The sequence below is a fragment of the Medicago sativa genome, chromosome 4 (assembly GCF_051527215.1).
Source record: "Medicago sativa cultivar Bolivia chromosome 4, Bolivia_mono, whole genome shotgun sequence".
Taxonomy (NCBI): Eukaryota; Viridiplantae; Streptophyta; class Magnoliopsida; order Fabales; family Fabaceae; genus Medicago; species Medicago sativa.
The window spans coordinates 47,878,387-47,906,170 of NC_140752.1; the positions used below are offsets into that span (position 1 = coordinate 47,878,387).

At 33.5% G+C, this 27,784-nt stretch overlaps 1 protein-coding gene and 1 long non-coding RNA gene across 5 annotated transcripts; both read left to right on the forward strand.

Annotated features, from left to right (window-relative positions):
- Nucleotides 1-11,706: 11,706 nt before the first annotated feature.
- On the forward strand, nt 11,707-16,608 carry LOC146929433 (uncharacterized). The gene is made up of 5 exons (XR_015006039.1): nt 11,707-13,061; nt 13,228-13,366; nt 14,512-14,657; nt 15,654-16,076; nt 16,192-16,608. It is a non-coding gene; the product is annotated as an uncharacterized LOC146929433 (long non-coding RNA).
- Nucleotides 16,609-21,654: 5,046 nt separating this feature from the next.
- On the forward strand, nt 21,655-27,538 carry LOC146929434 (ELMO/CED-12 family protein). 4 transcript variants are annotated; one of them, XM_085701365.1, is made up of 11 exons: nt 22,175-22,313; nt 23,140-23,242; nt 23,469-23,502; nt 23,645-23,750; nt 24,195-24,263; nt 24,421-24,536; nt 25,086-25,140; nt 25,279-25,399; nt 26,143-26,193; nt 26,291-26,385; nt 26,882-27,538. In XM_085701365.1, exons 4-11 carry the CDS (start codon nt 23,655-23,657, stop codon nt 26,981-26,983), a joined length of 705 nt encoding a protein of 234 aa, XP_085557491.1. In that variant the 5' UTR covers nt 22,175-22,313; nt 23,140-23,242; nt 23,469-23,502; nt 23,645-23,654; the 3' UTR covers nt 26,984-27,538. The 4 variants fall into 4 exon arrangements, with proteins under 4 accessions (XP_085557489.1, XP_085557491.1, XP_085557487.1 ...); XM_085701363.1 differs by lacking the exon at nt 23,469-23,502 and having other exon boundaries at nt 21,655-22,313; nt 23,647-23,750; XM_085701361.1 differs by lacking the exons at nt 22,175-22,313; nt 23,469-23,502 and adding an exon at nt 22,408-22,479 and having other exon boundaries at nt 23,647-23,750.
- Nucleotides 27,539-27,784: the final 246 nt, after the last annotated feature.

Consider the following 27,784-nt stretch of genomic DNA (forward strand, 5'->3'; position numbering starts at 1 on the left):
CCCATCAAGTGAGAATAAGCCTCTAGAGTAGGCACCAACTGAAAGTCGGGGAAAGTAAAGCACCGATACTCCCGATCATAGAATTGCACTAGAGTGTGCACAAGCTTCTCATCCACATTAGTCTGGAGAATAGTAAGTAAAGCCCCGTAACGATGTCGGAAACCAGTCGGATCCTCAACCTTGAGTGCCAAATCTCTTAAACTAGCCAAATCCACTTCCTTGAACTTGTAGGACTTAGTCTTCCCCATTCCTACAATGTTTACAAATTCAACTTGTCTAAGCCTTTCGATAACAATGCATGGAAAAAGTTTATGCATGTATGCATGTATGCATGAATGCATGATTATGTTCAAGTTCGGAGAAAACATGGTGGGTTGAAGTTCAAAGTCGAGGAGTCATGGGTGGACACGGCGTCCGGTGAAACTAAGGCTTTAGGAAATAGTAACCGGGTTCTTAAAAGGTTCCCAAGTTGCAACCTCTCCGACGTATATCATGGTGTCACGAGACAACACTCGCTCCATGATTATACATAAGAAGGTCTAACTTGAGTGTAGTATCGCGTGACGACTAAAACTCGAGACAACACTCGGTTTAGCCTCCGCACTACGTCCTAGAAAATGGCCATGGATGGGTTCGGTTATCTACGGTTCATAGCGTCATAGAACAATTAGAAGTAAAGTGCCTAAACGCGACAACACGCGCCGACAACATCACCCCCAAAATGCCTTAGCTATGTGGGATTGATCGCATAATCCAAAACACGAGGCAACCCCCGGAATGAATTGTCGATTATATCCCTCCTAAATCCTAAGTTCACTCAGCCCGGGTGCAGGACTTTTGATATTCTCACCCCACACGTTTGCAAGAAATTAAACATTTATTCACATAGGAAAGCAAGTAAAAGAAACAAGTAAAAAGAGCGCAAGCGTGGAAATAAAGACTAGGCGTAACTCTCGAATGTCCCCAGTGAAGTCGCCAGCTATTTTATCTTGGTTTTCGGGGGTCAAACATTGATTACGTTTGAACCTTTTTAACCGGTGATATCTTATTTTTTCTTGGGAAGGGAAAAAGTAAGCAAAACCCTTGAGAATCGAGGTCCGGGAGTTGTTTTCGCCACGGGAAGGTGTTAGGCACCCATAACGACTATAGTATCCTATAGGAACCGTCTTTAATTTCTACGCGCGCGCTTTATTTTTAAATGCTATTTTGAAAAGTGATATTAAACCTAAGAATATTCTAAGTGAAGAATTGGAGGGAGAAGAAAGTGTTTGAATTTTTATTTTATTTGAATTGAAGGAATTTTGTTCCTTGCCTACGTACCCGTTTAAGGGATCAAATCCACCGTAGTTCTCTTCCAAAAATGTTTTTGTTTTTGTTGGTTGATTTTAAGTTTGAAAATGGGATTTTGAAGAATGAGGAAAAGAGGCCTCAAGGGCATAAGATTGGAAAAAAAAGTGAGGTGGAATTAGTTATTTTGCAAAAAAAAGTCAAGTATGATTAAGATTCATTGAAATTTTGATTAAGAAAATAAAAGAGAATACAATGGGATTTTGATCCCAAGGTTTATTAAGAAAATGATTTGAGTGAAGTTTGTTCATATTTTTTTGAAAAGAGGTTTTTCTAAGTGTAAATCCTAAGCATTCATCTAAGCATACAATCCTAAACATACATCTAAACATGCATATCCTAGCCATATACCTAAAGTGATGTGTGTGCATGTGTCGGTGCTTGTGTCGGTGTACATCATTAGAGTCCATTGTCCTTTACATCATTGGCCTAGATACATTCTATGGTCTTGCAAGAAATTAAAATTGCATAAAAGTAAAATACAAAGATTCCTAGGTTTTACATACTAAGTCTTTAAAGCTATAGAAATGAAGTGAGATGAGGAATGCTTATGAATGAATGAAACATGAAATGAAATGGTTAGTAGGATAAGGTATAATAGCATGAAAATTATAAGCAAAAGGAACATTAAACAAAGTGGCAAAAAACTAAAAAAGGTGACTAAACTCTTAGCAAAGTATGCCTAAAATTTATCATGATAACAAGACAAGTGTATGACCTATAATTCCCATATCATGACAATGTTCAAAGATTCTTATCACAATCAACAAAATGAGAATTACAAGAACACATTCAAGTCAAAGAATCATGCTATATTTTAGGCATATTTGGCATTTAATTTTCACAAACAATATTCACATAACTTGTAAGACAAGTAAACTCACACAATATATTCACATGCATTAAAACACTTCAAAACAGCAAGAAAATCCATTGCAAATTCATACTCCACAAATCAAACATCATGTATCATGATTAGGGATCAAGAACATGTACTTTTCACAAATTTTTTAACACAAAACATCACAAAATAGCAAGAAAAGCATCATATTATTTTTTATCAAGTTTTAAAGTGCAAAAATCATCACAAAAATACCACAAAATTAACAAGAAATATACATGAAATTTTTTAGAGTTTTTAAAAGATTTTTAGACTCAAGAACATATAAAACTTCACAATTTTTAACAAAAAATAGTAAACAATTAACAAGAAAATACCACACATTTTCTAATCAAGATTTAACACATAATAACATCACAAAAATATCAAGAAAATGATCAAGAACACATAGGAATTTTTTAGGAATTTTTAAAGGACCTTTTTGATGAAACAGATGTGCAAATATTAAAAGCAGTGTTGAAATAGCAAGAAAATAGGGTAAAACGAAATCCATAACAAATGTAGGCCCAAGCCCAGAGTTGATGCTGGATGTGGATCATCCAAATGCCTCAGAGGCGTTAGATTGATCCAATCCCTCCAAAACCCTAGATCCAGTGGTTGAAAACGTATGACACATGATAAAGCACAACAGGTACATGGAAATAATGGATCAACAGCATACACATGGCATAACATCTCATCCAACGGTCAAAACACAAGAGAACACAGTATGGAGCAGGGACGCGCGTGCGTGTGATTACAGGGGGTATATATACGTTTGGCCAAAGGGAAACTAACACACAATCAAAATCACTTCTCTCTCTAACATAAGTTAGAGAGAGAGACTCTGCAATATATCCTTTCTTCTCCGACGAAGCTTTGAGCGCCGGCGGCGGTTTCCGATGGTGGTTTTCGGCGCCGGCAAACTTCGTTCTACTCCGATCTCGAAAGTTCTTACATCGTTAGATTCCTCTTGTTATGCTCTTTCCAAATTCAAAGTTTATTTTCACAAAAACATCTCGAATCGGAGTAGATCGGGTTTTAAAGCCTCGAAGTGTTTCTCACTTTTCACATGCACTCAATCGGAATCTTTACAACAAAGAAGAAACGAAATAGTTACGTACCGTGTCTTGAATTGGAGATTCGGAGAAGACGAAGTCAGAAGGCTTCGATACGAGATCCTTTCACCGTAGTCTTGTTCGTTTCTTTGAATCTGAAACGGAAGAGCTTCTGGAATCAAATGCCTCTTCTTCCTCCTCTTTGCACCGCGTTGCTGGCTTGTTTGAAAACAAGTCGAATCCCTTGTTGTTGAGGAAGGTTCAGTGCAGAACCATGCTAATTATGATATCCTGAGATGAAATTGTGATGATTTGAGGTGAAATTGCATTGATTTGAGATGAGTTCTTGGAAGAGCTTGTATGAATATTCATGGAGATTCATGTAATATTCATATTGTTCTTGAGTTTTTCCAGAATTTGTTACTGATTTTTCGGTTTTGATCTTGTGAATGGAGGAGAGAGAATGAGAATTTTGTTTGTGATGATTTGGCAGAATGAATAGTGTATGTGATGACTGGGCCTTTTTATAGGCTGACACATGTATGGACCTGGACCAGTAAAATGATGACACGTGGACTTGGACTCATAACAAACTTTCTGGACAAATCTGCAATTATTAAAAATTGGGGACTAAAATGCAAAATGACACAAAGGACTAAAAAGTAATTAATAATAAAATTGGTAAAAAACGTAATTTGGAAATAACGTAAAGTGAAACAATTAAAAATGACAAAATGGACTAAAAGGAACCAATTACTTAAATGAGGTACTTTAAAGTAACCTCTCTCTGCCGAAATTTCATGTGAAATGACCAAAATGCCCCTGGGGCTAAAACGACTAAAAATGACTCAGATGCAAATTTTAAAATGGATTTTTAACAGGGAATTGAAGCAAGAGCTTATACAAGCAAATTAAAAGACTCAGAGACAATTTTAAGAGATTAAACAGAGCTTCAACACTTGAAAAGACTAAAATGCCCCTAGGGGCTAAACTGACTCAAAATGACTTCCAATGCAATTTTTAAAAGGGATTTTGACATAGAATTGAAATAAGGACTTATTCAAACCAGTTGAAAAGACTCAAACAATTTTTCAAAGATTAAAATGAGCTTGGACACAGGAAATGACTAAAATACCCTTTTATATGAATTTTGCAAGTAATTATTGAAATAAAATGCAGAGAAAGATGTGATTGATCAGAGACAAATCAAATGACTTGAAATGCAAGATAAGAAGAATTGAGTTAGTATTTTTAGGTCCAAAATTAGGGTATGACATATATACTTCGAGGTTTTGCCCGATTTGTTGAGCAAAGGTTGTGTCCATGCATCATTGAAAAGTAGCGCCTGCATTTCTGAGGCCGAAAGGCATGACTTCATAGTGGTAGTTCTTGTTGTTGGTTATGAATGCTGTTTTTGGTGCATCCAAAGTGTCCGTCCTTATTTGATTATAACCGGAGTATGTGTCCATGAAGCTGAGAGTTTTGAATCCTGATGTGGTGTCGATGAGATAATCAATGTTAGGCAAAGGGTATGGATCTTTGAGGCACGCCATGTTTAAATATGTGTAGTCTACACACATTTGCCATTTTACTGATGCTTTTTTTACCAAGACAGTATTGGCCAACCAGGTTGGATATTTGATTTCACTAACGAAGCGGGCGTCGACCAACTTCTTTACTTCTTCTTCAACAACTTTTATTCTCTCCTCGCCTAACTTTCTTTTACGCTGTAATACCGGTTTGCCACCAGGGTTGACAGACAGATGATGGCATACAACGTCTGGATCAATCCCAGGCATATCAGAAGGTTGCCAGGCAAATAAATCAAGGTTTTTTCTTAACAAGGCTGTAAGGGCTGCTTCTTCCATTGGATCTAAGGACATCCCAATCTTCATGGTTTGGTGGGTTTCAGGGCCTGTGTCGATTTCTTTAAGGTCCTTAGTAGGTTCAAGGAGTTCGTGTTGGAATTCTTCTCTGGGATCTAAATCAATCATATTCACACTAAGACCTTCCACATTTCTTGCTTTCTTCTTCCCCCTTCTGTAGACGTAAACTGTTGTGATAGCATTCCCTGGTGACTTTCTGGTCGCCTCTGATGGTTCCTATTTTCCCGTTGTATAGAGGATATTTCATTACTAAAAACTTGGTGGAGAGGAATGCTCCCAAGAGATTAAAAGCAGGGTGCCCAATAATTATATTGTATGAGTTGGGCGAGTTCACTACAAGGTACCTGACTCGAATTGTTTTCACCTGAGAGCCGATGCCAAAAGTTGTCTTCAGGGTGATGTATCCGCATACGTGTACTTGCTCCCCCGTGAACCCAGCCAAAGTTCCTTTGAAAGGTTGCAACTGTTCAGAATCGAGGCCCATTCTTTCGAATGTGTCATAATAAAGGTGTTTGCCACTGTTTTCGGCAAACTACGGGCTAGTTTTGATTATTACAAGTGAGACCAAACTAGAGATCTCAGGAGCATGTTGTGTAAAGGTTTTAATCAAAAAAAGTTTTGAAAAAGGCCCACGAGATGCACTCAGGTTACTTAGAGAGCAGGACGGTTTTATAAACAAAAAAGGCACTGTCTCTCGACAGGTTTGAGATAGCAAACAAAAGCAATATAAAGTTAAATGAAAAGGTAAAGGTTTTAAGCATGTAAACTTAAAGGAAAGGTAAAATGCATTGCATTAAAATAAAGGTGGTCTACAAATCAGTTTACATACATTCTGTATAATTTGTTTCCCTATACGCCGGTAGTTTGAGTGTTGTAGAATTCTATAAATGATTTGTGACCCATTTTCCAGCTTGGAAACACTTATTTATACTAAAATAAATAACTGGAAAACCACTAATCCCATGATCAACACTTCCGCCATCTTGGGCAACCGTTTGCCCCCACGTTTCCACTATGGAAACTGTTTCCAAGCTTGAAATCGTGCTTTCCCGCATTCATTGCTTGACTTCGACGCGATCTTCCTTCAGCTTTGTTCTATCGAACTTCAAGTCACGCGCGCTAGCTTGCTATCTTGTCAAAATCCTCAACTTAAAATAAGAAAGCCTTCGAGTCCTGCAAAGTTAAAGGTCAAACAAATGTTGACCATATTAAATGAGCCTGTTAGATTTACAGGCTAACAAAAGGATATCAGCTAAACTTCCCGGATCAATCAACACCCTTTTTACATACCACTTAAAGATTTACAGAATTATGACCATGGGATCATCGTCGTGTGGCATGATATCTTGATAATCTTTTGGTGAAAAAGTGTTATCGGGCTTGCGCTCCAAACCCTGATTATTATCCCTCTGACATAGCATCATTTGTCGCACATTTTTTTTTGCGGGAAGCACTTGATTCTCCTCCTCTGGCGAAACCACCTGGAATAGTGTGAAGGGTGTGCCTCTGTTCCTCATTTTGTCCTTCCTTCCTCGCCTTTTGGTCTTTTTCTAAGTTCCTCTTGTCCTCGCCCTTGGTTTCCTTGGTGTATCCTCGGAGCTTGCCACTTTGTATCAGTTTCTCAATTTCTTGACTGAGGTGAATACAGGAGTCGGTGTCATGACCTCTAATCCTGAGGTATTTTCACCATCCATCCTTGTCTATTCCCATGGTGGGGCCTCGTGGATTGGGTACATCTGGAATTAGCTTTGAATGATAAATTTCCTTGAGAATGCGTTATGGGCGAGTATTCAACGGAGTGAAATCGTCTTGGCGTGACCTGGTGCTATAGGGTTCATAAGGTCGCCTTTTCTGCTTCCTGAAAGTCGCATGATCTTTGTTTACTGGCGGGTAGTAGTTTCTTTGTTCTAAGTTGTTGGTGTTGCGCTCCTTCAAGTCTCTGGCTTTTTCCTCCGCGTTGCTATCCTCGGCCTTAATGTAACATTCGGCTCTGGCTATGATTTCATCCATGGAGTCTGCAGGGTTGTGAGCCAGAGATTCATTAAACTATCTAGCCCTTAAACCATTTTGAAAAGCTCCTACAAATACTTCTTGATTTGGATTGATAACTTTGATGGTGGCATCGTTGAATCTAGCCAGATAGTCTCGCAATTATTCATTCTGTCCTTGTCGGACAATGAACAAGCTGGTCAGAAAACCTTCCAGTGTCGACTTGCAGAGAATTGTTGGATGAGTTTCCTGGTGATGTAGCCCACGATAGAGAAACGAGGGAGGTTCATGTACCAGCGTAGAGCAACATCAGTGAAGGTTCCGACTATGAGTTTGCATTTGAGGGAGTCAATGGCTCCAACGACGGCCATACGAGTGTTGAAAGTTGTGATGTGCTCTACAGGATCGCTCTTCCCGTCGAAGGGTGACATGTGAAGCGGTTTGAAGTTCTCCGGGACTGGTGCGTTCCATACTTCAGCCAAGAGGGGTTGAGGCTCGGGATCATCCATATCGCCATGATGAGACTCGTCTCTCTCCTCTTGTTGCTTCTGTTGGATAGTTTCCATTGAGGCGTGCAGAGCTTCGTTCTGCTCCATAAGTTAAGCAATTTGGGTTCTCAACGTCTCGACTTCTTCAGCGGTTGCCATGAGGATGGCGTGAGTGAATTCCTAAATCGGGGAGATATAGGGTTTAGATGTGAAAGGTTTTCTGATCGCAGCTACAACGGCTACGATTCAGAGTTTTTTTGGTTTATGGGTTTCTAAATCGCGATTTGCGATTCAGAGGAGTGGTCTAGGTTAATTTTACCTTTTCCTATAGAGGGCGCCAACTATACTTGCAAAAGTACGGTGATAGAATCTAGGGTTTAGACTGTTTATTCGACGCATTGAGATTGCTCCCAAGGGTGGTATTTATAGCCTTCTATGGGACTGTTTTGTGGTTACTTAGGAAGCAAGTAACGGGGGTGTTTTGGGTATTTAAGCTCGTTCTAGAGGCTTCTGGAAGCGAAATAGAGGCATTGTCCTGGGGGAAACGTGTCTTTGAGCCTTAAGGCCCTTATTGAGGGCGCTGAGGCCTATGGGAGGGTCTAAAAGCCCTTTTGGAGGTCTTCTTAGTCTTTAGGAATATATTGACGGTTCAGATAGTTATCAGTAAAGGGATATAAATATCAAGATATAAGCATCCGGTTAGTGATAGCAATATTAGGTCCTGATAATATTCGGTTAGTGAAAGAAGAAAAATAACTTAAAGAACTAGTATAATTTGATATGTATCTATCTCATTAATATATTATTTGTCTACTCCAAACAATTTTGTTGGTTTAAAGGAAGATGATATTACACAAAAACTGATAATATATAGGCAAATTCTATGGTACACCCTAAAATTTGAGTGTACCGGTACACCAAATCGTTAAATTAATAATTAAATGAGTTGTTTTTTTTTGAAGAAAAAGAATTATTTTCTATCATTGACAATTATAATAATTAAATCTTATTTACCAAAAGCTTCGACAAAATAAAATTTACGTTTTTCGAATTTTAATTACTCATAATAAAGAATATTGATTATTTTTTATGAGAAAATGTTAAAAATTCAATATGATTCTTGTAAACAATGAAATGATGTTTTTTCTTATGCAATGATGTTTTCTAAAGTACAAATTTTAACAAATAACTTTTTATTTCATAAAATGATGGTGGCATTTCACATGGGAAAGGCTAAAATCTTCCCACCAAAGGAAACTATTTTTTAACCATGAGATCAACTAAAGACCATGATTTTATCATAGACTTTCAACATCAGATTTTTTTTCTTCTCTCCTTCATGACACACTCACCCGCAACCAGTTTTGTATATCGTATGATCGGACCAACCGTGACTACCATTCCAACAACTTAAATCATACAAAGCTTCACAAAATGCTCTCAATATTTTTCTTCTCTCTTTCTACCTTGTTCACTTCAATTTTTAGTGTTAAATGGGTCACTGTTGTTAGTTTTCCTTTGTGTTCATGAATGAAATTCACTGTTAGAAGTTTACTGCAAAATTGGAGAACAAACCGAGAATCGCAACCCCAATTTTTAAGGCTTTCTTTGAACATATAGGATTTAAATTAAATAAATGGACCATTAAGAATTAACAAGGATTTACGTCAGGGAAAAAGCAAACAACTAGGATTTGTAAAAATAAAATAAAAAATTGGTAACAACATTCTAAAATTGATGTTTTGTCAACCATGTTTGTACAGTTTCAATCCAGCAAACATTCTTTTACCATTTTCATTAATTAGGAATATGAATATATCTTTGAACAATTATGGTAGTAAATTATGGTTAGTCTCATTATGGTTCAAATGTAAATTTTAACTTACACGCAAGAAATACAGTGAATATGAATGGATTTGAAAGTGTGAGGATTTAATTAATCGAAGGTTTTGTTTTTCTTTCGTTGATTTTCTTAGAATGGGGGTTATGAGTGCAATGAAGATGAAGAAAGCTGTGGAGAGAGAGAGTGAGAAGATGGATGCAAGTCAGATATGGGTTGTAGGGTGTGGGTAGTTAGATTTGATGTTGAGAGTCTATTGTAAAATTATGGTCTTTGATTGATCTAAAGGTCAAAATAAACTTTCGCATGGTGGGAAGGTTTTAGCCTTTCCCATGTGAAATGCCACCTAAAATGATTGTTAATTTATAAATTTATGAAGCAAGAGTACCGGTACACCTCAATTTGTTAGGTGTATTGTAGAAGTTCCCATATATATTTAGTTTATTGTCAATTATGGATGAATTTTAATTCTTAAAATCTGTAAATCTCAACCTCTATAAATAACTCTTTTTTAAATACTATAGAAATATCTATTGTTTAGCTTTTATTTTCTTCGTTTCCGTTTTTATTATATATAAGTACAAATTATTGTAAATTTATTTTCCTTATTGATTAAGTTTAATATATCCATCTTATCCATCTTATATAATAAAGCTTAACCCCTAAAGCTATTTCTAACCCTAATATTTTCCCCCCATTTCTCCCTCCACTTTTCTGAGCCATTGGATCTTGCACATTTAGGCGTCATTCAATTTTAGCCATTGATCATCTTACTTAATTAATGCCAGCCGAATTTTGTTATCAAGTTTGCTATAATTTTGGCCATCCGAATCCTTATTATTTTTTTTTGAATTCCTATCCTCCTTTTTTTTTTATTCCTATCCTCCTTTTTTTTTCAAATCCTTATTTTTTTTTAACTCCTATCCTCCTTTTTTTTTATTCCTATCCTCCTTTTGGCCGGCCGAATCATTATTATTTTTTGTTTGAATTCCTATCCTCCTTTTTTTTTTATTCCTATCCTTCTTTTTGTTTTAAGCAAATATTTTCTACACTTTTAGGTTTGCAATTATTTAACATAACAAATTCCATCTAAAAAAATGCATCGCACCAATTTTATTCCTATCCTCCTGCCTTTTTTTTTTATGAAGCAAATATTTTCTACCCTAATCTATCTATCTATATATAAAAGTTAACCCATGCCAATTTTGAAGCCCTAATTTTTCCTAAGCCCTAATCAATATAATTACTGTTTTACCCTAACCAAAACAATTAAACCGATAAACATAATAAAAAAAAAACCGCAGAACACACAACACAAACGCCATTCTTCTTCTTCTTCAACGCGATTCTTCTTTTTTTTCACGCGATTCTTCTTCTTCTTCCCCTAAAAAAGTCGTTGAACTGTGCTTTCTCTCAAACAATCTCCTCCTCACAATTTCATCTTCTTCTCGATCTCACCACTGTTAGTCTTCAACTCCTATTCTCTAACCCTAATTTCTCTTCTATCCCTAATTTGATTCTGAATATATGCATGCTATTCACATAATCGATTATTTTTCTGCTTTTCGTTTTAGTCGATTGAGATTTCTGTTATGTTATTGTTGCCGAATCGGTTTTGATTTTTTTTCTTTGATTGATAATTTTTTTCTTGCTCAATCGGTTTATCGCAGGTAGTTGCCGATAAACAGATACTATGGCCGATCCGCAGCCGGTGTTGATTCCTCCGCAGCCAGTGCTGATTCCAACCCCAACCCTTTCTTCTTGCCGATAAACAGATACTATGCACCTTTCATTGACATGTATGCCTCTTTGATGAAGGGTAAATCCTACCTCCGTATTTTTGGTGCGCCATGACAATTTTAAGTTTTCAAATGTGTTTTCAATTGCAAATATTGTTCATATTGTTTCTGCCTTAGTGATTAATCACAATTGCTCAAAATGCATAGCTTCAATTGGGATATGTAGGGTGTGATTTTCATTTGTACACTTTACATATACATACTCTCTTCTCTATCAATGATTTATTAGTTGGGATTGTTCCAATAATATTATTTTTTCTACCCTGTCAAATGTTTTTAGTTTATGAACTTTGATTTTGCGCGATTGATGTACTCAATTTTATAATTTTACCATTCAATTTTTTGGTCTTTTTTTATGTTAATTTTATTGTAACTTGGTTTATTTATGTTTTTGGTTTATTTGACTTAGACGTGCAATAAATTGGAAGCTGCTGTGGTGATTGATCAATTGTTATAAACAGACTTTTAACAGGTGAGACGTGTGAAATGCATTTTCTAATTAAGTGAATGAAAATTTGTTATTGATGTTCTAATTTAAGGGTATGACAATTATGGTTTGAGTTTTTAGCTTCCATGTCTTGAAAATAGTTTATAAATGTTTTATCAAATCAATATATTCCATTCTTTCAAAAAAAAATCAATATATTCCATGCTGAGAAGTTATAACTGACTGATCCTCTTCAAAAACATAAATAGTTATAACAGACTGATCAACTTTATTCTAACAGGTCTAAATCATATATAGATATCATTTGTGTTTTTTTCTATACATGATATCAGCTAATCGATTGTCCGTTTTCTACTTCAATACTTTTACCCTATATAAAGGTCGCAGACATTGGTCGTGGCAAAATAGAGGCCTTATATAAAGGTTTTTTTGTCCTCTTAATTATGGACTGGCTGGGTAAGTTTATCGATTTTCATGTTTATTTTTGTCCATTTAATTATTGACTGGATGGAAATGTGATATTTTTTTTGTTAGAAAAATAAATCCACCCGCAAATTAGCCAACTCTCCATTGGCACTGCCTCCATCACTCCCATCTTGCCACAAATTTTTTCGGAGGCAAGGCAGTAGCATAGAAGGAGAGAATTGGAAGTTTTGTTGTTCTTGCCGTACAAAATTGACGAGAGTGGCACCGACGTTCGTGAGTGAAACACGCGAATGATTATGAATTTGTGGTTTTGAAATTAACTCACTATTTTGGAGTTTCAATTTAGATTTTGATTTGATTTCGATTTGGCTTCCAATCATGTACTTATGTTTTTCTTTCCAATGCCGCAATTATTGCATAAATCATTCTCCATTGTTGTTGCTATAGTTTTATTTTCTTTTTCATGTTTTTATTGCAATCTCACAAAGTAAATAAAAGAATCATGTTTGGTTAGTTCTTTGGTAGTCAATGAGGATGCTCTATAAGCTATAAAGCAGTGCAAATTTATAGCAATTAGGTAGCTTAAAAGTCAAAATTTACTTTGATATGCAATTTAAAAAGTCGTTTAATCGTTTTTTTTATGTTGATTTGGTACATTTGGTTCTTATAATGAATGATTGTTGTCCATTTTGAGGAATTGGATGGAATCAGACTTGATTCTCTTCTGCTCTTTATTTGTTGTGTTTATGTCTTCCCTCTATAAGTCCCCTCTCAATTTTTTATCAGTTTTTATTTTTGAGATTTTCTAATTGAGGCTTTTGATTTTACCACTTCTGATTGCAAGTTTGGAAGATAGTGCAGAAAATTGTGTATTCCTAGATGGTAGAGATTCATGTCAAGGTATTTGGTGTTAGATGATTTTTTTTTTGTATGTGGGTTTATCTTACTATAATTGACTCATAACTCTCAATATTAATAATCATTCCAAATCTTATAGTTTTCACATTTGTTACATGAGAGGTCAAACTCTCTTTTCGTAATTGTCATGTTTTGTTTTGTTATGTAGGGCTCAAATTCACATTGAAAGTGGAAATTACGCTACGTGAATGGGACCTTCAAGAATTATTTATGTAGGTCTTTGTTGCAAAAGAGACATTTTGATGAAGTGGCTTAAGAAAAACAAGTGGAGCATGATTAAGAATGAGGTATGCTTAATCAAAATATAAGTACTGTAAATGGTTTTTAAGCATATTTATTTTTATGTCTATTTTGTGGAAGTGAATGGTTTATGAGGAAATTTCTGCATAAGTGTTTTATATTTTATCATTGGTGCTATGGTTATGACATTAGATATTTGTATCTTTTGTGACATGTCTAATAAAATAGTGTAAAAGATATTGCTGCTTTTTGGGGTTTATAAGCATCAGTATGTTTAACTTTCAACTTATATGAAGTAAGCATTCATGTTTCTCTACTATTTGCATTTTAATAAAACTTTAATTTGTGTTTCACTTAAAATGTGGAGTGTTCAACTTGATCCAAAAGAATAGATAATTTATCAAGAAAAGAATGTTCAACTTAAGAATGTTTTAAATTTTTATCTTTTTCTTTTTGTAGAAGTCTATTTTGACTCATTGTTGCTATATTGATGTGAGAATTGAATACATATTCCATGCGAAAGATTTGTTTTGGTAATTAAGCGCTTTGATTTGGTCATGTTGTGTGCTCTGATATGTGATGGCTGATTCTGTAAAGTATTTTAAAACTCAAGTGTTCATATAAAAGTTTTCAGTTAAAGATCTTTAGAAATGAACATTGACTGACTTCTAACATTTTAATGAATAAAACAATCTGTTCACTTTCAAAATATTAGGTTGTTGATTATCTACTCTTTAAATGCTTATGACTCTCGATTCCCCACTTTATCGTTTGGTGTAGTCCTCTTCATTTACATTTATGGGGAAACTACAGTCATTCATTCTTTGCTTCTCACAATTTTCTTCAATTTCTTTTTTCATTGAACTATTTTGGAATTGTTACTATCATAATTTATGGGCAGGTATAGTTATGATAAGTCATTATGATCTCTTACTCCATTGAATTAATTTTAAGTTAGTTCTAATATGTACTCTTGGTGAAAGTATGATATTTGATAAGCCTCCATCCCACTTGCTAATAAATGTTTTCTGAATGTAGTGCATTACTAATGTGTTAGGATTCATTCATATTCATATTGCTCTCTGCTTTTAAAGATATGCATCACCTAAAAGTTTTGAAAGTGTGCATCTGTTTTATATCCTGTCCTAATTCACCAAAAAATTGAAGAAGTCTTTTGTTTTCTTTTGTTCAGTATCTATTTATGGACAGTCATGTTTCTTCATCAATATGGCAGCAACACAGGCACAAAAATGCACGATGGAGGCTGTTCTGTAGCATCACTGTCACATGTGGAGCTTAGTAAGTGGTGCTGCTATAGAGCCATAACTTGCAATCATGGTAATTTGATGTGTATGGTAATTTTCTTCAAGTTAAATCTATTAGACTCCAATCCAAAATAAGTGTAACAAAAGGGGAAGCATATGGTTTATACTATGCTATAAAGCAGATTCATGAGTTGAATACTGATAACATCATTTTGGAGTTAGACTTTACGATAGTAGATGATCATGTTAATTCCACGTCCCACGACACCTGATTTATCTGAGTTGAACTATATTTACAAACTCTGTGGTAGAGCTTACTAGGAGGCAAGTTGATGTAGTGGCTTGAGTGGATACACAACTAATCCTCAAGTTTATGAGATTGTACCAAATTGTATTCATGATTTTATTCTTAATGAAATGATGAGTTTTCTTGCCTAAAAAATAAATATTCAATTTCTCCAAGTAGCACATAAATCTCTATTCTTACTTCATATTCAATACTTCTTATACATTCATGAACACATCTTATATCATTCCGATAGAGTCTATAGAAGAAATTGAATATATCTTTAATTTGATCCAAAACATAAAAAAATGACTCCTACCATCATATCATTGATGTGGATCAATGCTTTTTTTTTGTAATACAAGAAAGGATGTGGATTATTTCAAAAAAAAAGACGTGGATCAATGTTTATCATGTTACTTTTATTAAAGTGAATCTTCTATTATCTTTATATTATCATGCTGGTATTTATAATTACATCAAGAAACAGACTGAAAATTCTATTGATTGATGAAGAGGGTAATTACATCAACACTACAACAAATGTGGTATATACAGAAGTTTTCTGCAATGTGTAATTTTAGTGTGAAATTAAATCAGTTTTGCTATTGTGGCTGAGATGCTACTTTTGCATGGAGACAGGTAAAGTGTGACTTGAGATTTAACAGAATTGTATATAGTATAATGATATTGTACTGTGAGTGATTCCTTTGTTTGTTCCTGTATTTGTGCCGGAGAATTCAGTCTGTGTGTGATGTTATTAGCCATGTACGCTTCGTATAGATGAAACCAGGTGACATTGTAGACCCACTGATCTGCGATACATGCTGCTCAATCCGTTTGTTCACTTGAAAGACATAACGTTTATTGGTATGTTCGAGTTTAATAGGCATATTTCAGGATGGAACATTTAAATGTTTACTTATATATGTTAATATAAACACTCATGCTTCTCAAATTGTATTTTTTTGAATGTTGGCCGGTGAATTGGGAGCTAGGTGAGCAGATTTTGATGCCATTATTGTTTCAAGGCCCATCGGTCAATATATGTATTGGAAGTCAATCTAATGACATTGTAAATGCATTATGTTATATTCTTCGGTGTGAAAGGCATACATTTAGTATTACTAAGTGCCTTATTGAGATAATGTATTTCTAAGGTACCCTATTAAAAAACTGTGTATCCAATCCTATGGCGGAGTCAACGTAATTTTTCAAACTCACATTAACTCAATTGTATTGTTTTTTCAAAGAATTCGAGGGTATTTTATATCTATTCAAGTTATGTTTTAAACAAATTTTTTTACGCAAATGTCTGCAGGATGTACAGGAGGTTGAAGACTCATGCAGCAATACCTATGTGATTGACACACCAACCAGCAAGACAAGTCTTAAGAGGTCCTCTGATAGCATTAACTCTGTGGCTGTTGAACATGGTGAAGCTGGTCAGGCATCGGTTACAAAACCTAACAGGGCTGTTCGTGTCAAGATTGAGCCTACTGACACTAAAGTTGTTTAACTTGCTCGAATGATGGAACTAACTGCTTTGTTATCGAATTTCTTCAATCTCCATGAATCAGACATTTAGGATTCAGTGTTTTTCCTTTCTGTAACAGGGTCGATGTCATGGAAATTGTTTAATATGGTACATTAAAAACGTTTGTGGCAATTTATTTTATGAGTTGAATTATACTATTTTTCCGATTCAAGGTAAGTATTTACTTTCATATTTGCGCTATATTTGTTCTTTTGTATGACCCGTGCGTTAGCACGGGTCGATGGTCTAGTTTATCTATAAAAGTTAACCCGAAAGCTTATTTTATCTCTAATTTTAACCTAAACCCTATTGCTGAAATTTACTGTTTTAACCCTAAAGCTTAATTCCGATTTGTTTAACCCTATTAACCTTATTTTTTTGCAAGCCAAAAATCGTATTGTTCCTAATCGTTTCCTACTAAACAGATAAACATAAAAAAAAATCACTCCTATTAACAAATTGTTCCTATCCACTCCTATTAACAAAATATTATTAACAATAAAAACAAAAAATTATCTGTCGCTACAGTCCTTCTTAACAAATTCCACTCCCATTTATCTGTTGCATATCCACTCCTATTTTTTTGACAATACAAATCGCTCCAACCTTTATTAACAAAATTAACAAAATTTTCTTGCATTAATTTCGGTCATTCCTGCCAACTACCCACTGATCCATTAAACATTTAATGTGGCCTTCCATATCTCTCCATGCAGCAAGTGAATTTGTATTCCACGAGAAGTCTCTCCAACTCCCCAATTCATTGTGTACGCATGTCACCATGATTCAAATTCATTTTGTCTATGAGTCCGGTATAAATAGTGGCGTGCACATACCTTTGTGGTACAGTTAATCTTAATGGATTTCCATACAATTTCTGTTCTAATCAATCTAATCATGTTTCATTGAATATATTTGGTTCTAATCAGTTGCTTGGTGTGTTTTTGTGCAGCTCCTTTGAATCTAAATCCAGTCACTGATTTTGACAAAATTGTGAATGAATTACGACTTCAATACAAAAGGATTTGCATTCAGTTTCATGTTAGGGATGTAAGAATGCAACAACGTCGTTTTTTTTCCTGTGCTGGACTTGAATCAATGTGGTAACAATTTGTTATTCTCTTTTTATGCTGGGCGCTAGAAGGCCTACTCAAGGAGCAGCAAGGATGATCTTTAATTTCCTGTTTTTTGTATCACTCAGTTTCTTAAGGTTGTACCAGTGCCGCTCCTCCTGTTTACCTCGCCGTCGTCTTGAATATTTTGTCGTCGAGGTAATTTTCTCTCATCATTTTTATTCATGTGCAATTCCTTTTCTTTTGAGGATAGTTGGTTTATCTTCAATTGTTGACCTTTTTCTTAATGTGTATCTGAATGGCTAAAATGGATTATTGATTCGTTCGAGGTACAAATTGTTTTCTTAATTTGCTTTGGAATAGTGAGTTTTAGGACTGTTCTTCATCGACAACATGGTTTGGGCTACAATTACATTGATGTTGTCCCTCCTCACTATTGCAGATTCAAGTGTGTATTGTCTTTAATATTCATCCAAATTCCCTCCTCTACAAATTATGTAAGTTGAATCATCTTCCATTTTTTATTTTGTTTTATGGGTTTGATTAGAAACAGTTTAATAATCTTTTTGGGGATTTTTACCAAAAAAATTCTTCAACAATGATTGATAAGGAGGATAATACTTCAGAGCCTTTTGATGCAGAGAAAAAAAGTTGGGTATATTGTGTTATTTGAAGCCATCCGAACTATATAAAATTATAAATAGGATTTCACCTTTAATTTATCCCATCAACCTATAAATAGAGTGATCACTCATGACTCTGACATTGAGAAGGGCATATATAACTCCATTTTGCATATTAGTTTTAGTCCTTTTTATTTTTGAAATAATATTAGTTTTAGTCCTTGATATCTAAGTTCTTTGTATATTCCACAACATTTTTTCCCCAATATAATGGAATTGGGGAGCCAAAAAACTATATGTAATAGCACTAATCCTCATTTGAAATATATGAATCTTTTTTTTTTTTTTTTGCAAAAAAAGCTTAAGTGTGTTTTATTGGATGAATATGAATCTTTTTTTGTTTTTTTATGCATAAACTTTTGATCATAAAGATAAAATAGGGTGTTGAATAAGTGTTAGGGAATATGAGATGTGTACATGTATCATTGTGTTGTTGTTTCTTACAAGTTAAAGCTGTTTCTTTTTTACTGGTATTAATTTTTTTTCTTTCACATTGACAGATTCATATTGTAGCATTTCAGACAGAGAATGTAACCAAAAAGCTTTACAGAAAGAGAAAAGAAATAGGATACTCATAGCATGATTCTCAATGGAAGAAAGGTAGTAGCAATGACCAAAAAATAGAAAATTTAAGCCACTCCACATTATTATTGTTGAGATTCTGAAATGGAAAATTCTATTGTTTAATGGTAAAAAATGGGAAATTCTTTGTATATATCTCTAAACTTAATACATATATTTAAACTTATATATAAATAATTATTCTTCTGGATTATATAATTGACTTTAAGCCTCAATGTGGAATCTCTAACAATCGGTTTAGTCATCATCCAAAAAAGTACATGGGTACCATACCACCTATAAATGGTTGTTTAAAGGGATCCTATTGTAAACTGAAAAAAGGACATCACCAATTTTACTTCAAATTTTAGTTAATATCAGTAAAATATGTGGTTTTTTATAGTTAACGGGTCTTAATTATTAGTTATAGTTCTACTTATTTTGATTTTCGAGATCATGCTAACATGTGTGTTAATTTTCCTTTTAAAAAAATATTTTCCTAACTTTTGTTATCAAAAAGCAAACAAATAAGCTTAATAAATTACTCCTTCCGGTCACATTTATAAGCAAAAAATCACTTTTTAGATTCATTCAATACTTAATGTATTTGGTCAATATATAGACCAAATTCATTATTTATTCAATGAACCTAAAAAGTGCATTTTTGCTTATAAATGTGACGGGGGGAGTATGTTTTTGGATCTGCTAAAAGTAAATAGATGTTTTGGTAAGATTCAAATGTTATGAAGATTTTTATTTTTATTGCAACATTTATCTCTATTAATTTCTTTTGTAATTTTTAATAGTGTCAACCTGTTTTGTAATTTTAAATTTTTGACATTTCACCATCAAATAATGGCCATAACCGATGAAATCAATTTTCAATTCATTTTATTTTTTTAATTTTTATATGACTTCTATTAAACTATATATGTTTACATTGTTGCGACTTATTCGTTTAACTTCTTCTTGAAAAGACCCGTGTGGTAGCACGGGTCAAGAGTCTAGTATTTATTAATTTTGTTACGTCTGCAGCAATTTAACCTAATTTTTTCCCGCTCATTTGCTTTATTAGGTTTGCAATTATTTAACCTAACAAATTCCATCTAAAAAAATGCATTGCACACCAATTTCATTCCTATCCTCTTGCTTTTTTTTTTGAAGAAAATATTTTTTATTTTTTCGAAGAAAATATTTTCTACCATATCAATTATCCTTATCCTTATTTATTAATTTTGTTAAGTCTGCAACAACTTAACCTAATTTTTTCCCTCCACTAATCCCTTATTAGGTTTGCAACAACTCAATCCTAAAATTTTGGCTCTATATTTTCATCATTAAATGCTAATCCTCAACCCTAAAATTTTGGATCTAAATTTGCATCATTAGTTTGTGATTATCCATGATACCTCAACAAAAACCCTAATATTTTTCTCATTTTTTTCTTTACCTATCCATGACCCTGGTGAGCATATCTTGAGCTCAACTAATCTTTTTGTAACCAATTTTTTTAATAAATAATAATTTACTTTTTAAATCGTAAATTGATTGAGAAAATTTTAAATAATTATTTGGTTATTTATTTTAATCAATATTATATTTGGGGAAATAATTGTTTTTCTTACACGTGCCCTCTTTATTTATTCTAAACACATTTCTTGATTATTATTACAACTTACTCAACTAAAGTATATTAATTTTATATTTTAGATATATGTTAGTAGTTTATTTGATAAATTGTGGGTTATAATGAGTAATAGTTTTTCTTATTATCTATAAGATATATAAATTTTGAATCAATATTATAATACAACCTAAAGAGAAATATTATATATGCAACCCGGGCAACGCCGGGTAAATAATCTAGTTAGTTTTTAAAATATATTATATTTCTTCTTTATATTTGATCCCATCGTAAAAAAATATGTTAGCTTCACCGCGGCATACAAAAACTCTCATTGTATTTATTTAAATTTTTTATTTTTTTTTACAAAACTCTCATTAGGGCAGCACCGAGAACTATGTTATAGGCTATCATTGGGGAAAATGGATGGCTTGGAAAGCCAAGAAACACACAAACCAAAACCATGACAACAAACCTCTTCCCTGCAAAACTCAATCTTAAACAAAATGTCATTTTTTTACTTTCCCCTGCTGTCCGGCAAGTTGCTCCTTTTCAGACATCAATATACAACAAAGTACCAACGTCACCACCACCACCACCACCACCACTATTCACATGTTTTGTTATATGTCGTAACATAACAGGTATTTGTCATTATCATATATATTCGAGAAAATAGACAAATTTGTTATTGAAATTATAAGTATATGAATTCTGACAATTTTACGAAAGCCAAATACATGATGGAAATTTTGAAATTAAGTGTCAAAATACATTTGGTTTTTGTAACTGTTAGCTTTTACCATTAGAGACTATGATATTTCACCTTAACCGAATATGTGGCTTCCTCGGTCTTGATTCTACGTCAAGGAACCTTATTAAAGATTAATTTGCCTATGAAATTTAGGTTTTCGTGGACAAATTTGGTAATAATTAACCGATGGTGATGTGTATTATTCAATTCAATCAAACAAATCCCTATGCCACAATAAAAATATTTAAGAATTTTCCACAACAGCATCCCAAACGTTATTGTGCCAACTGCAATGTAAAGGTTACAACATAATTGGTGATCTTTCTTAAAAAAAAAAAAATAATTGGTGCCGACCACAGTTTAAAACAATGCTTCACTTTTATTCTTAATAAATTGATTATGTTTACATGCATTTTTTAAGAAGTCAAACTATTTCACCAAAATTAATATCAAAGAGAACCGAATATGAAATCTTGAAAAGAGCACACTTTCTAAAATATCACTATTATTTAAATGTAAAGGGATATATAGATGGCTAAAGAGTTATAATTTAGTTCTCTAGATTAAGGGCAACAGGTGCACTGAAGCTCCCCTGCATACGCAGGGATCTGAGAAAGGGTCTCATCATTTGATGTATTATACGCAACTTTGAATGATTTTTACATAAGAAGTTGTTTTCGGACTTGAACCCATGAAAAACCAAAAGAAATCAGGTTCTGGCTGCTTGATAAGAAAACTTTTGAGTCACCATATTTTATTTATTCCCCAGCTTTAACTTTGTCTTCTCTATATACATGTTTGATTGAACCTTACCAAGGTATATACCTTGTTTGTCTTGCATGTAAAGTTGGTTGGTGGGCTAGAAAAAGCAAAAAAATAAATAAAAATATGTTGGGCAGAGCAGGAACACCAACCCCGCTTCTCACCCAACTTTTCAATCCTTCTTTTGCATCACTATAACATCTTTACACCATAAAGTTAAGCAAAAATATAAAAATGCCTTTGATTGATTATTCTATTATTTTACTATCTTATATTTCAACTTGTTATTATGTCTTATATTATACTACTTCAGGTTAACTTGGCCCTCAATTATATATTGGAAGTACTCTCTCTCTAGTAATTGGTATAGAGTAAATCAGCAGAAAAACACAGCAGGAATGATGAAGAGGTTGAATTTGTTGGAAGGCATGAATTGAGTACAATCATAGGTGACCCACTTCTTTCAAAAATGCCTTCTTTTTTTTTTAAGAACTATTCTTTTTCTAGTTTCTATTAAAGAAAAGGATGAATTGAAAGACCCTTGTGTGTGATTGCGTCCTCATGAGATTGAGGAAGCGTAAACGGTGTTTTCCTTCTTGCTCCTCTCTTCACAAAGTAAATTCAATGTTGTTTTCTCATATAAACTCAATGTGTCTGAAAATTATCTTTATTAGGTGTTTCAAAAGGAATTAGCAAATGATCCTTGATACTGTGGAGAATCATAATCAGATGTGGCCGATGCGGCCTTAATTGTAGTCGCCTTTCTGTTTCTGCAACATCAAAAACCGTTATGTCACGGATAATATTGCAGTCGCATCCCTTTATTTATATCCATGATCATATACTTCAGAAAATACCTTATATTTCTAAACTGTCATGCATTTAAATATATTACTCCCTCTAGTTCCTATTATAAGAAAAATTCACTTGGTTCATTGAATAACTGATGTATTTAGTCTATATTATAGGGACCAGAGGGAGTATCATATATCGATTGACTTGCATATATGCATTTCGGGTTCTGTAAGTTTTTGATAGTGATATGTAGTCTTAGTGTTTTCTAGACTTTTTTATTTGCCATTTAGATCATTCATGTTTCACTCAATTTGTTTTAACATCTCATTGCATAACCACTGAAAATCAGAGCATCTTTTCTAAGTTTAAGCATTTTCAGATAGTATGTTATAATTCATATCTAATATGCACGAAATTGAAATCCGTCTATGGTAATGTTTTTATTCTTTGCTTAAGGATGCTTTCAAAATTAAAATGCAGGTTGATGAGGATGAGATTTATTGGAGACACAGGAAGGAAGATGAAGAGTTGGAATGGTCACATGATTCCACCCGCTTAATAGCTCAGTTGACTCAATGTTTTTGTGAGTATATTTTCTCTCGATCTGTGTCTTCTGTTTTTCAATGTGAATATGAAGGGTAATACACATTGCAAGAAATTGCAAGCAGTTTCAGTGAAATACTATTTGAATTCTTTTATAGGAGATTACTTTTTTCGAATATGGTGATAATGATATAGACATAGTATCCTACATACTTTTATCAACAATCAATAGGGATTAAATTTTAAGTTTAACCCTTTAACTTTAGGAGCATTGTTAACAATTCAAGCTTATATCTGAAAAGTTATTATTTCTGATCTGAAATTTAATGCGCCAAAGTATCTAACAATGACTTAGCAACACTTCAGTTTGATGATTCTTTCTATATAATCTTAATTATCTTTTATGTTTTCTTCCATTTCTGATCCGTATTTTGTTGTGCATAGCTACTGCTATGGTTGGATCACGATCATGGATAGGAGGATTCTTTCACCGAACAAACACTAAACAAAATGATAAGTTTGTTGACTATCCTTTGACTCCTCTTGAGGTAAAGGAAAAATGGAAGTTGCTGATTTGTTGATCTTTCTGCTTACTTGCTACTTAACTTTATCTTTATATGATCCTCCACATGCTGTCAATATTATCCAAAACAATGTTCCCCTCGAACAACTTAGTGTGTTTTCGATTCATAAAAGTGATTTTGAATTTGTAATTTTTATTTGGTTATAATTAAGTTTGAAGTAAATAATATGCGTTTATATGTTTTTACCCTGAAAAAAAAAAATTGAAGTGTAAATATTTCAAATCGATGCTAAAGCTATTTTTTATCGATTCTTGTCAATTAGAGATTTTAGAGCTAAAACAATTGTATTTTTTATAATGAACATTTAGTATTTTGCTAAGTGAGCTTAACTTGTTGTTTGAAATCAGAATCTGCAATTCTGTCTTAGAGTCGGTGAGATTAATTAACTCGTTTTCATGTCTCTATCAGGAAGAAAGACTTCAACGGCTTCAAGAACGGCTGGAAGTTCCTTACGATGAAACTAGCCCCGATCATCAAGTACTTCTGTTTTTCTTGAAGCTATCTTTCTATGTTCTTTATTTAGTTTGTCCATTGCACTCTCTTAATCTGCATTCCGAAAATGGAAGTTTGGGTATACTTTTGAGTTGTTATATTCATACTAACTTTTGCTAATAGTATCATTAACATTCAACAGGAATCGTTGAGAGCTTTGTGGAATTGTGCCTTTCCTAATGTTACTCTAAAAGGTTTGATATCTGACCAATGGAAAGATATGGGATGGCAAGGTTCTAATCCATCCACTGACTTTAGGTATACAATAATGTTCATTTTTGTCACTTTTTCTTAATTCAAAGAATTTGATGCAAAATGTTGTGAAATCAATTCGATGTAGTGCTGTTAATGTTTTTCTTTCAGTAGCATAAAATTTTATAACTATCTCTCATGGTGCAGTGTCACAATAATTTCATAACTTAAGATTACATAATTAGAAGGAAAAAAAAACCCTTTTATTTCACATAAAATTGATATTCATATATCAGTCGATTTAGATAATGACCAAAATTAAATTCTGGACATGGACTGTTTTCTATGTGTTGCTCGTGCAATTAACACATAAGATCGGGACTTGAGATTGATAGCATCAATATTCACTCAATATCCTTCTAATAAATTTCAAAATGTTTAAAATGGTAGCTCGATATAGTTTCATATTAGTGATTATGCTTCATAAACTTATTATTTGAAAGCATTTGTTCATAACTCGGACAAAGTTTAGGAGAGAGGCATTGTGCTTCACATTTTCATTAACTAAAAAATTTATAGTCAAAGGTAGTATGTCTAATAACCTGATTTCTTCAGGGGATGTGGCATCATTTCCCTTGAAAATCTGCTGTTTTTCGCAAGGAAATATCCGGTATGGTTTTGTTTTTTTATTATTTTGCACACATGAATGAACTTGATGAATCCGCCTTTATGTGCTCTCTCATTTATGTGCTCGGTCTCTTGGCAGAAAAGATGAGTTATTACTAATATTATGGAAATTCAAATGAAGGCATCTTTTCACAGGCTGTTATTGAAGAAAGACGGAGACCGAGCAACGTGGGAATATCCATTTGCTGCTGCTGGCATTAATATATCATTTATGTTGATACAGATGTTAGATTTATGCTCAGGTTTGTATACATCATGACTGCAGAACAAAAATAACAATATCGTATCATATGATTTCATATAAAACATAGGGATGCCCCCGTTGGTGACTAGTTTTACACCGACATCCAGTGACAACTCATCATATAACTAATATTTAAAAATAACTGCTAAATACTAAAATCTCATTGGATATTTGTGTTAAAAGTAGTTTACACTGACAATATACGTCCCTTTTTCTTTAGTTTAAAATGTTATGTGAGCATTGCTTTCTGTCTATAAAGGTTTATGAATCGATGAAACTTTTGATAAATGATGTTTCTTATAATTCTATACATTGCATTTGATCAACATTCTTTTTATATTATGATATTCTTGGGATGATATTTTGGAATTAATTTTTTTTCAAATTGGGTTAATTAAGTAAATGGTCCTTATAAATATTCAGAATTTTGTTTTTAGTCCCTACAAAATAAAATCACACTTTTTAGTCCTTATAAAATTTTGAATCAACATTTTTAATCCCTATAAAATTTTTCCATCAACATTTTTAGTCCCTGTAAAAAATTTCCATCAACATTTTTGGTCCCTAAAATGGTTAAGGAAAATGTCACAGGGACTAAAAAGTGTGATTTTATTTTATAGGGACTAAAAACAAAACTGTGAATATTTATAGGGACTAAAAACTTAATTAACCCTTTCAAATTTATCAGAAAGTGATAGTAGTAAATAAATATTCTAATTACTTTTCCACTGAATGTTGTAGAAGGAAAGCCTCGATGTCTTCCTGGCATGAATTTTGTCAAGTTATTAGGCGGTAAGCATTGGATAATGTATTTGTCGTTCATTCCAATTTGTTTTTGATGATTTAGCCCTTCAACTTATTACAATTTTCATGGCATATTGTACCACAGAAGATGAAGACGCTTTTGATGTTTTATACTGTATAGCTTTTGAAATGGTGGATGCACAATGGCTGGCTATGCATGCTTCATACATGAATTTTAACGTATTTTTGCTTTCCTTCATCCTAAATGACCTGTTTATAATTCATATAGGAAATTTGTTAATTTCAATATCTTATGTATATGCTACATTCCCTACAACAAACTTTCTTTTTCTAATACGGCTTAAGGCATTATAACTTCTTCGAGAATAAAACATAAGCCCTTCTATGATAAGTGCTTATGCTATAAGCGCTCAATTAAGATGTTTATCCACAAGAGTTCCCCAAGAGTTATTTGACCGGTGCTGCTATACATATGAGTTCAACAATAGCATTCAAAAGCTTATTTCCGATGCAATTTTCTTTATTTTCAGAAACCGCATTAGTAATGACCATCTGAAACTAAAATCATGTTTGGTCCTTTCAACTTTTGAAATACACCGCTATGTAGCACCAACCAAAACCTTTTTTAACTATGTGTAATTAGTGAAGTAGATCAAACAAACGGTATAATATTTTATCATAAATCATGTCTACTAACATTATTTCATGGCTTCAGGAGGTTTTACAAGCAACACGGAAGCAATTGGAGAGAGAGTTATCCTTAGAAGACATCAACAGAATACAAGAACTGCCTGCTTACAATCTATTGTACCAGTAGCTCTAATCTTTCTCTTCTGTCCATTCACAACAAATTCCAAGCGGCACAATTTTGTAAGTACTGCAGAAAATTCGATTACAATGTCGATCCTCATTGAACTGAAGGGTTCACTTTTCTTCTTAATGGATTTGTATGAGTCATTTCTGAAGTTGTTTATACCTGACATTTGGTAAATGAGCTTATGACATTGAAATGGATTTTCGAGATACGGATGCTGTTTGAAATGGCAGTTGCACTTCTTATAATCCGAAGGAACCATTGATGATTTGATGAGATCTGAGTCCAAAAGTGTAAAAATATATTAATTGAATTAATATCTTGAAGATATAATATTGGTGAGATTAGAAGGAACAAATGCAATGCAAAAGTTCATTCACTTCTGCACACCTCTTGCTTCGCCTTGGCGTTTATGCCATCGCTGCTAATACAAACTCTTAAAGTTGTATAATGTTATCTTTCTGTTCTGTCAACAAACGTGGAAGACATTAGTTGATTTAGTTTGATTAGATTCTTACTGCAATAGATTCTGGTTAATTCATAGATTCTTACTGCATAGATTCGGTATAATGTGTTCTGGCATGAATTATTACTGCAATAGTCTTGAATCCTTACTGGTTAATTTCTTGCTTAGTGCTCCACGATGGGTGTACTTGCGAAGAGCCACGTTCTGCTGAAAAACGGATTTTTTGGTAAGCTTTTCATTCTTCCAAAGAAAAACTTTTGCATGTCTTATGCGCGATCAAGCAATATATATAACAATGTTGATGTTTATGCCACAATGGTGACACCCTAAACCCCAAG

What these genes read in the sequence shown, in the direction of transcription:
- LOC146929434 (XM_085701361.1), top strand. Translation starts at nt 22,426, where the DNA reads ATGAGATTGAGGAAGCGTAAACGGTGTTTTCCTTCTTGCTCCTCTCTT. An exon ending in CTTGCTCCTCTCTTCACAAA is followed by an intron (nt 22,480 to 23,139) that starts GTAAATTCAATG and finishes ATTAAAATGCAG; the next exon opens with GTTGATGAGGATGAGATTTA. An exon ending in GATGTTAGATTTATGCTCAG is followed by an intron (nt 25,400 to 26,142) that starts GTTTGTATACAT and finishes TGAATGTTGTAG; the next exon opens with AAGGAAAGCCTCGATGTCTT.